The 13658-nt window shown below is 48.6% G+C and overlaps 1 protein-coding gene across 1 annotated transcript; it reads right to left on the bottom strand.

Annotated features, from left to right (window-relative positions):
• Nucleotides 1–9150: 9150 nt before the first annotated feature.
• FOS (Fos proto-oncogene, AP-1 transcription factor subunit) lies at nt 9151–12597 on the bottom strand. The gene is made up of 4 exons (XM_032623943.1): nt 12291–12597; nt 11260–11511; nt 10719–10826; nt 9151–10595 (listed from the first exon to the last, which is right to left on the bottom strand). The coding sequence occupies exons 1-4, from the start codon at nt 12429–12431 to the stop codon at nt 9954–9956; spliced, it is 1143 nt and encodes a 380-aa protein (XP_032479834.1). The 5' UTR covers nt 12432–12597; the 3' UTR covers nt 9151–9953.
• Between the last annotated feature and the right edge of the window lie 1061 nt (nt 12598–13658).

Here is a 13658-nt window from a genome sequence, read left to right as displayed (position 1 = left end):
CAAATATGGGCAGAGCGGAAGCAGCGGGCAGACGTCACGGCGCCGGGTGGGGGCCGAGGTGCTGGGCCGATGACGGGAGGCGCTGACGGCACCTACGTCTCACCATGGAAACCAAACAGTAAATAGAGGAATTGCGAGCTCCTGGCGCGGCCCGACCTAGCGACCTGGCCTGAAGCAAAGGGCCGGAAGCTGGGAAGGGCCGGGAGAAACCTGGGCTTGGCAGAGGAAGGCAGGGGCGCGGCGAGGGTGCTCCGAGGGCGGAGAAGGGACGCCGAGAGAGCACCCCCTCTGACAGGTCCTTGGGAAGCCGGCTCTCCCTCAGCCCAGGATCCAGCAGGGGCAGGTCAGGAACAGAAAGAAGCCCTCCTGGATGGAAAGAAGCCTTCCTGTCCTTTTTGAAGGGCTTCCTCAGCCTGCAAGGTTGTTGGGGATATTGGTGTTTCTTTGTTTTTCCTTACTGGTGTCTAAGAATTCACACATTGGGACCGCACTACCCGGACTCAAATTCCAGCTCCGCCACTCTAGTTGGCTGATCTTGAGCAGATCACAGTCTTCTGTGCCCCCGGACTATATTATCTATAAAATAAGGGTAATAGCAGGACTTACCTGGATTCATGAGTTAATATAAATGTGTGTGTGTGTGTGTGTGTGTGTGTGTGTGTTTGGAACAGTGTCTAGCGCATTGTGAACCTCAATTAGTGCTAGCTGTTAATTTTTTTTTTTTTCTTTGGCGGTACGTGGGCCTCTCACTGTTGTGGCCTCTCCTGTTGCGGAGCACAGGCTCCGGACGCACAGGCCAAGCAGCCATGGCTCACGGGCCCAGCCGCTCCGCGGCATGTGGCATCCTCGCAGACCGGGCACGAACCCGCGTCCCCTGCATCGGCAGGCGGACTCAATCACTGCGCCACCAGGGAAGCCCAGCTGTTAATTTTTATTCCTAAGCAACACAACAGTGGGTTAGTAGTTTAGTCAACTACTAAATTATACTACTGATGATGTAATGGGTTTTTTCTTTATTCTTTTTTTAGTTTTAAAATAAATAACTTTAAAATAATTTTCCAGACTTCCCTGGTGGCGCAGTGGTTAAGAATCCGCCTGCCAATGCAGGGGACACGGGCTTGAGTCCTGCTCCAGGAAGATCCCACATGCCACGGAGCAACTAAGCCTGTGCACCACAACTACTGAGCCTGTGCTCTAGAGCCCGTGAGCCACAGCTACTGAGCCCACGTGCGACAACTACTGAAGCCCGCGTGCCTAGAGCCCGTGCTCCACAAGAGAACCCACCACACTGAGAAGCCCGTGCACTGCAACGAAGAGTAGTTCCCACTCTCCGCAACTAGAGAAAGCCCACCCAACGCAGCCAAAAATAAATACATGTATTTAAAAAAGAAAACTCAACAGTAATCCCAGCAACTGTTTAGAACTTAAAACAACAAAAGATTTTTTCAGGAAAGAGTATTTTGTCACTGATGGTGTCTAGAATTGCCAGTTCACGGTGTTAATTAAAAAGCAGACCAAGTTGAACTGGTTTTATTATTACTTTTAAATTCTCAGCAGGTAATGTGGATGACACACATTGTGTGTGTTTTGTGGTTGACAGACCCTAGTGTGATCCCCAGTAATTCCTGCCTCCTGGTGTCCATGTTGGGAATTTGTGTGATTCCCTCCCCTTGAGGTAGAACCTGAGGCTTGCTTCTAAGCAACAGAATATGTGGCAAAGGTAATGGGATGTCACCCCTAGATTATGTTGTGGTATGTACATATATATATATCTCCATCTTGCTAGCACACACTAGTAGGTTTTCCTGCTGGGCTTGAGGAAGTGAGCAGCCATGTTGAGGAAGCTCTCAGGGCAAGGAGCTATGAGCAGCCTCTAGGACCTGAGGGTGGCCTCCGGCCCACAACCCGGATGAGCTCAGAAGCAGATTGTTTCCCATTCAAGCAATCCAGCTGAGAATGAGCTTGTCTGACACCTTGATTGCAACCTTGTGAGACCTTGAACAGAGGACTGAACTAGGCTGTGCCTGGACTCCTGACCCACAGAGACTGTGAGATAATGAATACGTGTGGTTTTAAGCTGCTTGATTTGTTGTGACTTGTTATACAGAAGCAGAACACTAATCCACCCTCTTTGCCTGTACCTAGCACTTGCTTGGTGTCCCACTGTAGCACTGCATATGCTGCTCAGACCTTCTACCCTAAATGATGTGGTGTGGGCCTCTTCAATGCACTGCCACAGTCGTCATCTGATGTCATCAATGTTTTGAAGCTGTAGGGGTGGTTTGAGATTTTTGAAACCCACTCCTGATTTGGTAGCGGAAACAGTCTCAGAGGGGTTAGAGTGTCACCCTAGGTCATAGAAGTACATATTTAGGGGCAGATTTAACATTCTAGCAAAGCAGTTAAACACTTTGGACTTTAGAGTCACAAAGAGCTGATTTCAAATCTCAGATCTGCTACTTAGCAGTTGTGTGACCTCGGTTAACTCAACTTTTCCTAGATCATCTTCCTATTGGTAAAATGAGGATCCTAATTGTATCTGCCTCATAGGTTTGTGGTGAGGACTAAATGAGAGTATCCATTCAACAAAACAATTACTGTGTGCCCATTATGTGCTAGTTGCTAGAGGCAAAATGATTAGCAAAGCAAATCTGGTCTCCGATTTAGTGTTGCCTGTAAAGTACATGGCACAGCCTGGAACGTAGCAAGCACATGTGAAATGCTGACCATTATCAATATTATATCCTAGGTTCTATCCCGACCACATGCCTCCAGACAAGCTCTATAAATTGACATTATAGAACCTCTACCATGTAATTCCAACCGCCTACATCCCCTCCCCACCCCATTATTCCACAGGTATCTTGAGCTCAATGTGTCCAACACAGGACTTACCTTCTTATCCCCCAAACCTGCTCTTCTTCCTAGAGTCACAAAGTCACTGGGGGACCCACAAGCCTCCTTGTGGGTCAAGCCTGATACAGCTGGGAGTGAGCTTGGATTCCTGCCTCTCCCTCACCTCCCACATCCACTCAGTCACCAAGTCCCAACAGTCCTACCTGCTAATTACCTCTTGTTCCCTCCCTGTTCCCACCACCACTGTCTGGGTTCAACCTACACACAACTGAACTAAGTAAATACCAGGCTCTTCATGATCTGGCCACAGTTACCTCTTCTTGACCTGTGTCTCCAGCCCCCTCCACTTTGATGTGGCAATATTGATGTAAATGAAATCAACTGTACTTATATGATGCTCTATAGTTTACATCTCCCACCCACTCTTCCCCCAGCCCTGCATTTTATAGTCTGGCAAAACTAACTGTGTTGTCTTCTGGGTCTGTGCCTTTACAGCGTATATCCCTCTGCCTCCTGGAATCCTCCCTCTGCCACTTGCTCATCTAGCAAATTCCATCCATCTTTGAAGCCCAGCTCAGCGGTCACCTTCCCAGAGACTCCCCCAGGTAGAGTTCATCACTCCCTCCTTCTCATAACCCCTGCACGTCTCTTGTCAGTTTTCATTGCTACAGTGTGTGTAGTACGTTTATGTGTCTTTCTCCCTTTCCAGGCCAGGAACTCCAGCCTGTGCCTCCTTTGCATCTGAATCCAGCACCTGATACGGAGTAGACACCCAGAAACTTTTTTTGTTTAACATTTATTTGTTTATTATTTATTTTGGCTGTGACAAGTCTTAGTTGCAGCACGCGGGACCTTTGTTGAGGCATGCAGACTTCTTGGTTGCGGCATGCATGTGGGATCTAGTTCCCGGATCAGGGATCGAGCCCAGGCCCCCTGAACTGGGAGCATGGAGTCTTACCACTGGACCACCAGGGAATTCCCTGGAAAGTTTTTTTTTTTTTTTTTTTTGGCTGTGTTGGGTCCTCATTGCTGCGCGTGGGCTTTCTCTAGTTGCGGCGAACGGGAGGGCTACTCTACCTTGTGGTGTGCAGGCTTCTCATTGTGGTGGCTTCTCTTGTTGCGGAGCACGGGCTCTAGGCGCATGGGCTTCAGTAGTTGCAGCACGCAGGCTGAGTGGTTGTGGCACGTGGGCTCTAGAGCGTAGGCTCAGTAGTTGTGGTGCACGGGCTTAGTTGCTCCACGGCATGTGGGATCTTCCCAGACCAGGGCTCGAACCTGTGTCCCCTGCATTGGCAGGCAGATTCTTAACCACTGTGCCACCAGGGAAGCCCCCTGGAAACTTTTTATTGAATGAGATGAAGTCCATGCTTGCTCCAGAGGATATATATTTTCTCCCTTGACCCCCATCTCCCTAAATTATAAAGCAATAAATAATAGCTCACCCTTCTATAATACTCCTGTGTGCCCAGGTACTGTAATAAGTTCCAGACTAACTTATTTAATGCTCACAACAACCCCAGAGGTGGATACAATTATTATCTCCCTTTCACAGATGAGGAAACTAAGGTGCAGAGAGGAGAGGTAAACTGCACAAGGTCAAGGAGCCAGGATTCAAAGCTGAGTCCATGCTCTGAACCACTCTGCTCTATGGGATCCAATTCCTCGAATCCAGATTAATTTATCATTTTTCTTTGATAAGTTTAGCTGCAATGACAGTCTCAAGATTGACTAAAAAGCCTGAAAACGAATCACTGTTTCTGTAGCTCTGACCACAAATTGCTCCCCAAAGTGAACATGGGAGCAACTGGGGCCTGTGCCATTTACCCTTATGTTGGAGGTGCTGCATTTTGCTCCACTCGCTTCAGCAGCGTCCCCTTCCTACATGTAGCTGCTTCTAATGTAGCTGATGCTCAAACCCCTCCGGGTTCTTATTCTCATCACCTGAATGAACCAAACCTCAGCACCATGTCAGTTTGAGCTGAAAGTTAAAACAGTTTATTAGTTAAGAAGATCTGATGCACCAGGACAGGCAGCCTCCTTGGGACAACAGCCAGAGCCCTTTCTGATCTTTGGTCTCTTGGGCAGTTGAACAGTGCTCGAGAAGAGCAAAGGAAAGGCAGCTTAGATCAGCCCGTGGATCGGTGTGTGGAGCCTTTGAAATGAATTGCGTTACAGCTAAGCCAGTTTATGCTTCTGTTGCATTCACCTGAGTGCAAGGTGGACCTCTATTACGCCAGCACCCTTCAGGGACTTTGAACTCATTCATCAGGAGGCAATACACTTTATTCCCATCTGCTTTTGCCCAGGTCTGGGCATATTCTTGTAAATGATGATAGTGATCATGATATTGATATTGGTAATGATCGTGATAGCCGCTAACCCTATTCTTCTCTTCTCATGCAGAATAAATTGTAAGTTTTATAATTTAGCACACCAAGTGCAAGGATCCAAAACTCAAATGCATTTGTGGGATAGTCTGAAAATTTTATTTTATATCAATGAGAGTGAAAAACATTCTTTTGTTTGTTTCCTGGAAGATGATGATACTTAAATTTACATATGCATCTACTCTTCATTTGGTATTGAAATAAATTTCTCAATTTGTAATAAGCCTAGAAGTGTCACTGACCTGCAGCACACTTGTATTTTGGGGTACCCCTCAAAATTCCTTCCCAAGCCAGCTAGTTCGTCGCCTTAATATTGTAGAACTCTTGACAAGAATTTTTTTTAAAAACAAGAAGCCTTGCTCTTTCACTCAGGAAGAAATCTATGAAGAACACAGCTCACCTCCACTGTTAAGTTCTAGTTATCTCCCTTTAGATGTTTTTGTCAATTTAATCCACCTTCATTCATTCATCCATCTCCATTCATTTAACAAGCATTTGAGTCCCTAGTAGTCCTTGGGGCTAGAGAGGTGATCAAGACAGAAAAGGTCCCTGTTCACGTGGAACTTACAGGCAGTGGTGAAGGGTAGAAATTTGTTAAAAAGGGAAAGGAAACATATGTAAGGTGTTGCAGCGAGTGATAGAATGACCTGGGAAGGCTTCTTGGAGGGGATGTTCTTTGAGCTGAGTCCTGACCAACAGGAAGCAGCCAGCCTGGGAAAAGAAGCCCAGGCAGAGGGACAGCAAGTGCAAAGGTCCTGCAGCAGGGACATGCATGCTATGTGTCAGGCATGGAAGGAAGGTTCAGTGAGCAGAGTGGTGTCCACGGAAGGACAGGAGATGGTGGTGGAGAGGAGTCAAGAGTGAGCTCTTTAATATTTATAAAACAGCACAGCTTAAAATGCTCTGAGATTCAGCATTCAAGTGATGCTCATATCTCATTTATTTTGTGAGGAATATGATTATTCTGTGTCTGGAGGAAGTCTTACACACAGCTGAAAGACTGAATTTTTGTTTTTGATGTTTTTTTTTACTTGAAAAACATAAAAACTTCAGCTGATTTCCTTAGAGTCATCTGAAAACTTTTACTTTGCCTCTGTCTCTACTTTGTCTGTTAATTAAAGATAGCATAATTGATTTACTTTCTTTCATGCATGGAAAGTTGCTGTTGATACAAAATTACTGTTATTAGAACAAATTGTTAAATGCTACCCTTTAATTTTGAGAATTACACAAGATGCAGGGATGTGCAAAGATGATGCAGAGTCTACAATCCACTATTATATAAAGATAATTCTCTTTTCTTCTACCCTTTTTCCATCTAAAATTAATTTGGAGCTGGAAGCACAAAGGCAGTGCATTCACTTTGAAGTTGAATTGGCAGAAGTAATCCAGGGAGGCAGCAGAGGAATTCCAGGAGCCAAAGATGGAACTGGGGTATATGTTTGAAGCCAGACATAAAAGATATGAAATCCCCATTGCTTAATATCATAACAGGGCCTGGAATAGGAGAATTGAGAGAGTATGTGTGGAATATATTTCTGCTCGTGGAAATAGTGCAGAATTTATTCACTTATCCACCCAGCAAATATTTGTTAACCCTGTACTACGTGCCAGGCACTAAGCCAGGTCTGGGGATCCATTAACGAACAAATTAGACATTCTCCCCATAAAGAAATGACCCCCTTGCATCCTTATTTCCATCTCTTGCTATTATATGAGTGTCTTTTGTATCAGTGAACGATGGTGCCCTGAGATAGTCATTTTGTTGAGACCAGTGTAAGGCCATATCGTGTGGGTAGCGATAGAGTCTTTCCCAAAAGGAAGTTGACATTCCCAATGTCCATCATGCATGGGAGTTGTTGAATCCTGAGCCAGGAAAAGAGGATTTGGAAGGAGCTCCTTTAGCTAGAAAGAGAGGGAATTCCTTTCTTCTCTTGATCCCATGAGAATGGTGGGCAGAGAGCTTGGTGGGATGTCAACCCAATGGCGGACCCTATAGGTCCTCTGAGAAGCCTGTTAAAGAGATTCTCTGTGTGCAAGGCCCTCTCCTGGACCTTTAATGCAGGCTTGTTGATGGAGCAGCCTGGTCTCAGCTGGGCTATGGTGAACTAGAAGGGTCTGCGTGCAGGCAGAGGTCAGGGCTGTCAAGTGAAAAGCAAGCCTCTCTCTAATCAGCATGGGACTGACCGAAGCCATTAGTCAGGTCTCCAGGAGTTCAGTGTCCAGGGCTAGAGGTTTAGCTTCCCTTCCCCATCTGAGAAATCTGCTTCCATGTGTTGTTATTACGGTACATGTAGGGGATCCAGCTGGTTTCCTTCAGATATCTTCTTGTTACTTCAGATCTAGGTGTTAGTTACAGTAATTCTGTATCCAGTTTAGGTCCTATCTAAAGGCTACAGAAAATTTACCCTCTGGACAGCAAACAGGGAGTCTAAGACCATTTTCATGATTGCCCGACAGGCAAAAATAATATGCAAGTGATGTGTGAGAGATCAGTGCTCTTAAGAGCCTAAAGCAAGTTGCTTTCAAAGGTCAGTTATTATGTGAGGAGCTGGGAGATCATAGGTGTGAACACCACCCTCAATGGAACTGTCATTTTAAATTAAAACTTTCAACTTGGCTGAGTATGACATCCCATAACCACCCAGTGATTTTTACTATCACCAAAGCATTAGGAGGCTGGCCCTGAAGCTCCTCTTCCACCTGGCACGGGTGCAAACCTGGGCTCTGGCTTCCGAGCTTGGTGCCCACATGATAGCAGAGAGCAGTGGAGGAAGGACGCCACCTCCTCTCTCTGCGGTTGGTACCTGTGCATGGAAGCACCCCATCACCAGAGGTGTCCCAGACAAAGGTCATGTTCTTCATTAAGGTGATAAAGTTTCTAAGTTAAAGCGTATTCAGTCATGTTGACTTCTGCTTCTCGAGCTATCATGTAACTTTTTATTTACCGAACGATCGACCATTGTTTGTACTGTTTGAGATCTCTCGAATTCTCAGAGCCAGCTTTTTCTTCCCCCAGTGAATGTCAGGCATATGTTAAAGAAACTTCAGAAATTACAATGCATGTATTACAAATGGATAGGGATGAGAACCCGCCTCCTTTCTTTCTGAGAATAAAAAGAATACAACTAAATGTATGTCTGTTTGAGTTAAGGACTGAAGAGTTAAGGACTGAAAAGTTGTGGGCTTATTTTTTTTCCTAACCAGGTGAAAACTTTTTCATTTTCTTTTTTTCTTTTTTTGGCCACACTACGAGGCATGTGGGATCTTAGTTTCCGGACCAGGGATCAAACCCCCGCCCCCTGCATTGGAAGGGCAGAGTCTTAACCACTGGACTGCCAGGGAAGTCTGAAAACTTTTTTTTTTTTTAAACCAAGTGTTAAGAGGCAGTTCAGCCTGATGGATAGGGTAAAGAATGAAGTTAAGATTCCAATCCCAATAGTGGAATATTGAGAAAGTCATCATTCTAACCGTTCAATTTGCTCTCCTTTAAGGAGGGAGTAACCTTCACATGATTTTGTGGCAAAAAGTTAAAGTGTTTCGTGCAAAGCTTAATTGTTTGCTAAAAGGATTCCTAGAAGACCAAGACATTTAGTATTAGCACAACTAGACTTAAACATGACCCTCTTTGACTTTTAAAACAGAAAAAGGAAGACGTGTTCTCACAAAAGCTGTTACAAAGCAGTTTCCCATTCCGAGAATCTCTAAGGGGAGACTCAGCACTGCAGGGTGAAGACACGCGTTTGTACAATTTTCCAACGTCAGCTCCAGAGTTTCTCTCTTTTTGATAAGGGATCAGACAGAGGGGTGTGTCCCCTCCAGGAGCTACCCTTCTTGACAAACTGGTCTCCAATGATACCTTCCGGAATCTTACAAAACTTCCAGAATGAAAAGAGCACGAGGTTGGTCGCATTCAACTTAAATGCTTTTATTGACAATGTCTTTGAACAATAAGCAAACAATGCTTAAATTTTTCATTCAGATTCACTTTCCACATGTCAAAAGACTTCAAGGTAGAAAAAAATAAAATAAAAATATAAATATCTGAGAATCCATCTTAATAAATAAATTAAAAACACAATAAAACGTTTTCATGGAAAACTGTTAATGTCAGAACATTCAGACCACCTCAACAATGCATGATCAGTAACGTTACAATGAACATTGATGTTGAAGAAAAACTACAGTACATGGATATAGCTATTTATTTCTATCTACCAGAAAATAAAGTCATATCTTTTCTTAGTTTAATATTGGTCATTGCTAATCAGAACACACAATTGCCAGGAACACAGTAGTTATTGTTAAAATCAGCTGCACTAGATACAATTTGAAAATATCCAGCACCAGGTTAATTCCAAAACAAACCCCAATAGATTAGTTAATGCTATGAGAAGACTAAAGAGAAAGAGAAAAGAGACACAGACCCAGGCCTGGCTCAACATGCTACTAACTACCAGCTCTCAGATGTGTCACTGGGAACAATACACACTCCATGCGTTTTGCTACATCTCCGGAAGAGGTAAGGACTTGAGTCCACACATGGATGCTGTCAAGTCCTTGAGGCCCACAGCCTGGTGTGTTTCACGCACAGATAAGGTCCTCCCTAGGTCTATGGGAACCCTCGAGGGAAGACGTGTTCCTCCTCTCTGTAATGCACCGGCTCGAGCAGTGGCACGTGCGTGCCTGCTGCCTCCCCTCTCTGCCTGCTCACAGGGCCAGGAGCGTGGGTGAGCTGAGCGAGTCAGAGGAGGGCTCGTTGCTGCTGCTGCCCTTGCGGTGGGCAGCCGCACAGCTGGGGAAGGAGTCAGCCTCAGGGTAGGTGAAGACAAAGGAAGACGTGTAAGTAGTGCAGCTGGGTGTACAGGTGACCACCGGGGTACACAGGGGTTCCAGCTCTGTGGCCATGGGGCCCATCCCCAGGGAGCCACCGTGCAGGGGCTCCCAGTCTGCTGCATAGAAGGAACCAGACAGGTCCATGTCTGGCACAGAGCGGGCGGTCTCAGAGCCGCTGGGCCTGGACGATGCTGGGAACAGGAAGTCATCAAAGGGCTCAGCCTTCAGCTCCATGCTGCTGATGCTCTTGACGGGCTCCACTGAGGGCTTGGGCTCAGGGTCATTAAGGAGGGGTAGGGTGAAGGCCTCCTCAGATTCGGGGGTGGCGGCTTCAGGCAGGCCCCCACTCAGATCAAGGGAAGCCACAGACATTTCTTCTGGGAAGCCCATGTCATCAGGGATCTTGCAGGCAGGTCGGTGAGCCGCCAAGATGAACTCTAGTTTTTCCTTCTCCTTTAGCAGGTTGGCAATCTCAGTCTGCAAAGCAGACTTCTCATCTTCTAGTTGGTCTGTTTCCTGGATAGAGAGGACAAAACAAAGCATAAGACACGATCTTACTCAAGGACGCTGCTCCCTTATGTCCAATCTCCAACTTTCCCCTTAAGTTTTGAAAAGAAATGAGCCATGGGATCTACCTACCGCTTGGAGTGTGTCAGTCAGCTCCCTCCTCCGGTTCCGGCATTTGGCTGCAGCCATCTTATTCCTTTCCCTTCGGATTCTCCTTTTCTCCTCTTCTTCTGGGGACAACTGGGTGGGGGGCGGGTGGGAAGAACAGCATTCAGTATCAGTGTCTGCCATCAGCTCCATTCACCCATCCCAGTGACACTGGCTCCTGCATCTTCCCAGCTCCTAACACCTCTTCTGTGAAGCCATTCTAACCTGCAGTTGCAAGCTGGGTGTGACTTGCATTTAAAATAAGAACCTCAGCAAGAGCCAAAGAAGAGCCCAGACTGAAAACATCAGACAGGAACCTATTAGGGAAGAAACTACACATTAGGGTATTTCTTAGAGTGGGACTATCAGAGCCTAACTTGGGATGGAAAGGGCTTGGAGCCAGGGCTCCCTGTTCAGGATATCTAGTCATTTCCATCAATGGCTTCACCCTGTCCGCTGGGCTCCCCACCTCCACCAGTGCTGAAGCCACACTACGCCCACCCCAGGGAAGGTGCTGAGAACTCACCTGTTCCACCTTGCCCCTCCTGCCAATGCTCTGAGCTCTGCCTCCGCTCATGGTCTTCATGACCCCAGCCCTGGAGTAAGCCCCAGCCGAGGGGGTGGGGACTCCATAAGGGTGGGGGGCTCTGGTCTGGGATGGGGCCACGGAGGAGACCAGGGTGGGCTGCACTAGCCACTGCAGGTCCGGGCTGGTCGAGATGGCTGTCACTGTTGGGATGAAGTTGGCACTGGAGACGGCCAGATCGGTGCAGAAGTCCTAGAATGAAACAGAAGGAGAAAGCTGACGTGAGTGAGCAGATTCTGGACGCAGGTGGGGTGAGCAGAGTTCCCAGTGCCGCATGCAGCAGGGAGAGAGGGAGGAGAAACCGTTCTGCCATGGACTGCTCAGGTTTTTTTACATGCCCCTCATCCTGGATGAAAGGTTTCCCCCTTTCTTCCCAAGAATTCCGCAGCGCAGTGCCTTTTTCCTCCATCCTGCTGCTGCGTTCCCGTTATCCCTTCAGCATCACTCTCTTGAAAGGGGGTTTGTTATAAATATCTCTGACGTCTGCGCTGACGCAGGCGCCGCTCCGGAGTCTCCTGAATGAACTCGCTTTTTATCAATGAAACTGCCTTACACACCCGCCTGCTTCACCCCACCCCTCCTCCTTGCTCCAGGCTGCGAGGGGAGGGGAGATTGCCGCTTTTTGCCGCCTCCCCAGAGGCGCCGGACTCTAGTTGGCGAGTCTTTGCTTGGGACACTTTTGTCCCAGCTAATGTCAGAGATCAGTCAGGGAGGGCGGGCCGGGGGCAGCTCAGAATGAGCCTGCCGCGGGAAAGGAGAACCAGTTCTTATGACAAGCTTCCGTGCGCTCCGGACAAGTTCGGGAATCCGAAGGTAGGGCTGCTCTGGCCGGGGCAAGCCTCCCTCCCCGCCGGCGAAAGGGCTCCTCGATTCGTCTTCCTGAGCCGTCCCTCCCCGGTTTCTCCTCCCCGGTGACCCCGAGCCCCGACCCCGGAGCCCCGGGCCCCGCGGCAGCGCGAAGCCAGCCTCACCTGCGCATTGACGGGAGAGCCCATACTGGAGAAGGAGTCGGCCGGTGAGTGGTAGTAGGAGAGGCTGTCCCCGGCCGGGGAGGCGCTGCTGCAGCGGGAGGATGACGCCTCGTAGTCGGCGTTGAAGCCAGAGAACATCATGATCGCGGGTAGTCAAAGCCGGGCGAGGGGCTGAGGGAAGGAGGCAGGTAGGTAGGAGCTGTGCGGCAGAGCTAGGTAGGAGCGCTGTTGCTGCTCGCTCGCTGCGCCGCCGCCAGCTCAGTCTCAGCTCCTTAGCTGCTCGCTGCCGATGCGGTTGGGAGTAGTAGGCGCCGCAGCCACCGCTTTTATAACCCTTTTGTGAATGAGCCCTACACGTCACGGGGCGCAACCATTGTGGCTCTCGAGGGGTGTCGCCCGGGCCTGGCCACATCTTCGGTCTCCTTGCCGTCTCCGCCGCCCTCGCAGATCCCTGCCTCCCGTCTTTTCGTGTTTCTTTATCTTGTGAGCGTTTCGCAATCTGGGTCTTGGGGTGGCTTGGAGCCCCAGAGATGAGGGACTTCGGGGATGGCTCCCCCCACGACTGCAGGGAACGGCCGTGGAAACCTGCTGACGCAGATGTCCTAATATGGACATCCTGTGTGAAGGGGAGGGAGGGATTGACGGGAACTGCTCGCGGGCTGCAGCCAACACCGAGGGTGCAGTGCGGGGGGAGGCGGGGGCCGCGGCCAGGGGGAGGGGAGGAGGGAAAGGAGGAGAAGGCGAGGGAACGTTCGCACCTGGTTCAATGCGGACCCTTGTTCCCGGGGTGGGAGGATGGGGTGGGGGCGCCCTTCTACCCCTCTACGGAAAGCGGGGCACATTCTGAGGCTCTGGTATAGGCGAAACAGGTACACAGCCCCGAGGGCTTAAGCCTCGGCCCCCGAAGGAATGCGCCTCCACCCCCCATTCCCCATTCTAGCCCTAATTTAGGGCAAACTGTGGGAGCAGACCCTCAGCCCCTCGCTTCAAGCCCCCGGACTCCAGCACTACTAGGATTGTTACTGCGTTTGGAAGCAGAAAGTCGGGGGATCCAAAATAAGAGAATACGATAACCTACTTTACCTACGGTGCTGGGAATTTTCATTTTCATTTTTTTGTTTTTAAGGAAAGAGGCGCATTTTTTTTTCTTGGCCATATATGACATGTTAGTGTTACTGTCAAACCCCTGAGAAACTAGCCAATAAACATTCTGCAGAACCTCCATGCAAGGGTGTCTGGAGGGTTCGTTTGCCTGGTTCTGAGCTTGGGCCCGGGGCCTGGGGGTGTTATGTGGACAAGGTCATCAGTTCTGCGTACCGGATGGAGTGAGCTCTTGGGGGAGCGCAAGTCCGTGCTGGGGAGGTGGGG

Source organism: Phocoena sinus, chromosome 2 (genome assembly GCF_008692025.1).
Source record: "Phocoena sinus isolate mPhoSin1 chromosome 2, mPhoSin1.pri, whole genome shotgun sequence".
NCBI lineage: Eukaryota > Metazoa > Chordata > Mammalia > Artiodactyla > Phocoenidae > Phocoena > Phocoena sinus.
Note: the sequence above shows the minus strand (reverse complement) of the source record. Positions and strands in the feature narration are given on the sequence as shown.

Excerpts from the sequence above, each read along its gene's own strand:
- FOS (XM_032623943.1), bottom strand. The coding sequence starts at position 12,431 with ATGATGTTCTCTGGCTTCAACGCCGACTACGAGGCGTCATCCTCCCGC. Across the intron at positions 10,827-11,259 it reads GGAGGGGCAAGGTGGAACAG|TTGTCCCCAGAAGAAGAGGA; the intron begins GTGAGTTCTCAG and ends CCCCCCACCCAG. Across the intron at positions 10,596-10,718 it reads TGACTGACACACTCCAAGCG|GAAACAGACCAACTAGAAGA; the intron begins GTAGGTAGATCC and ends CTCTCTATCCAG.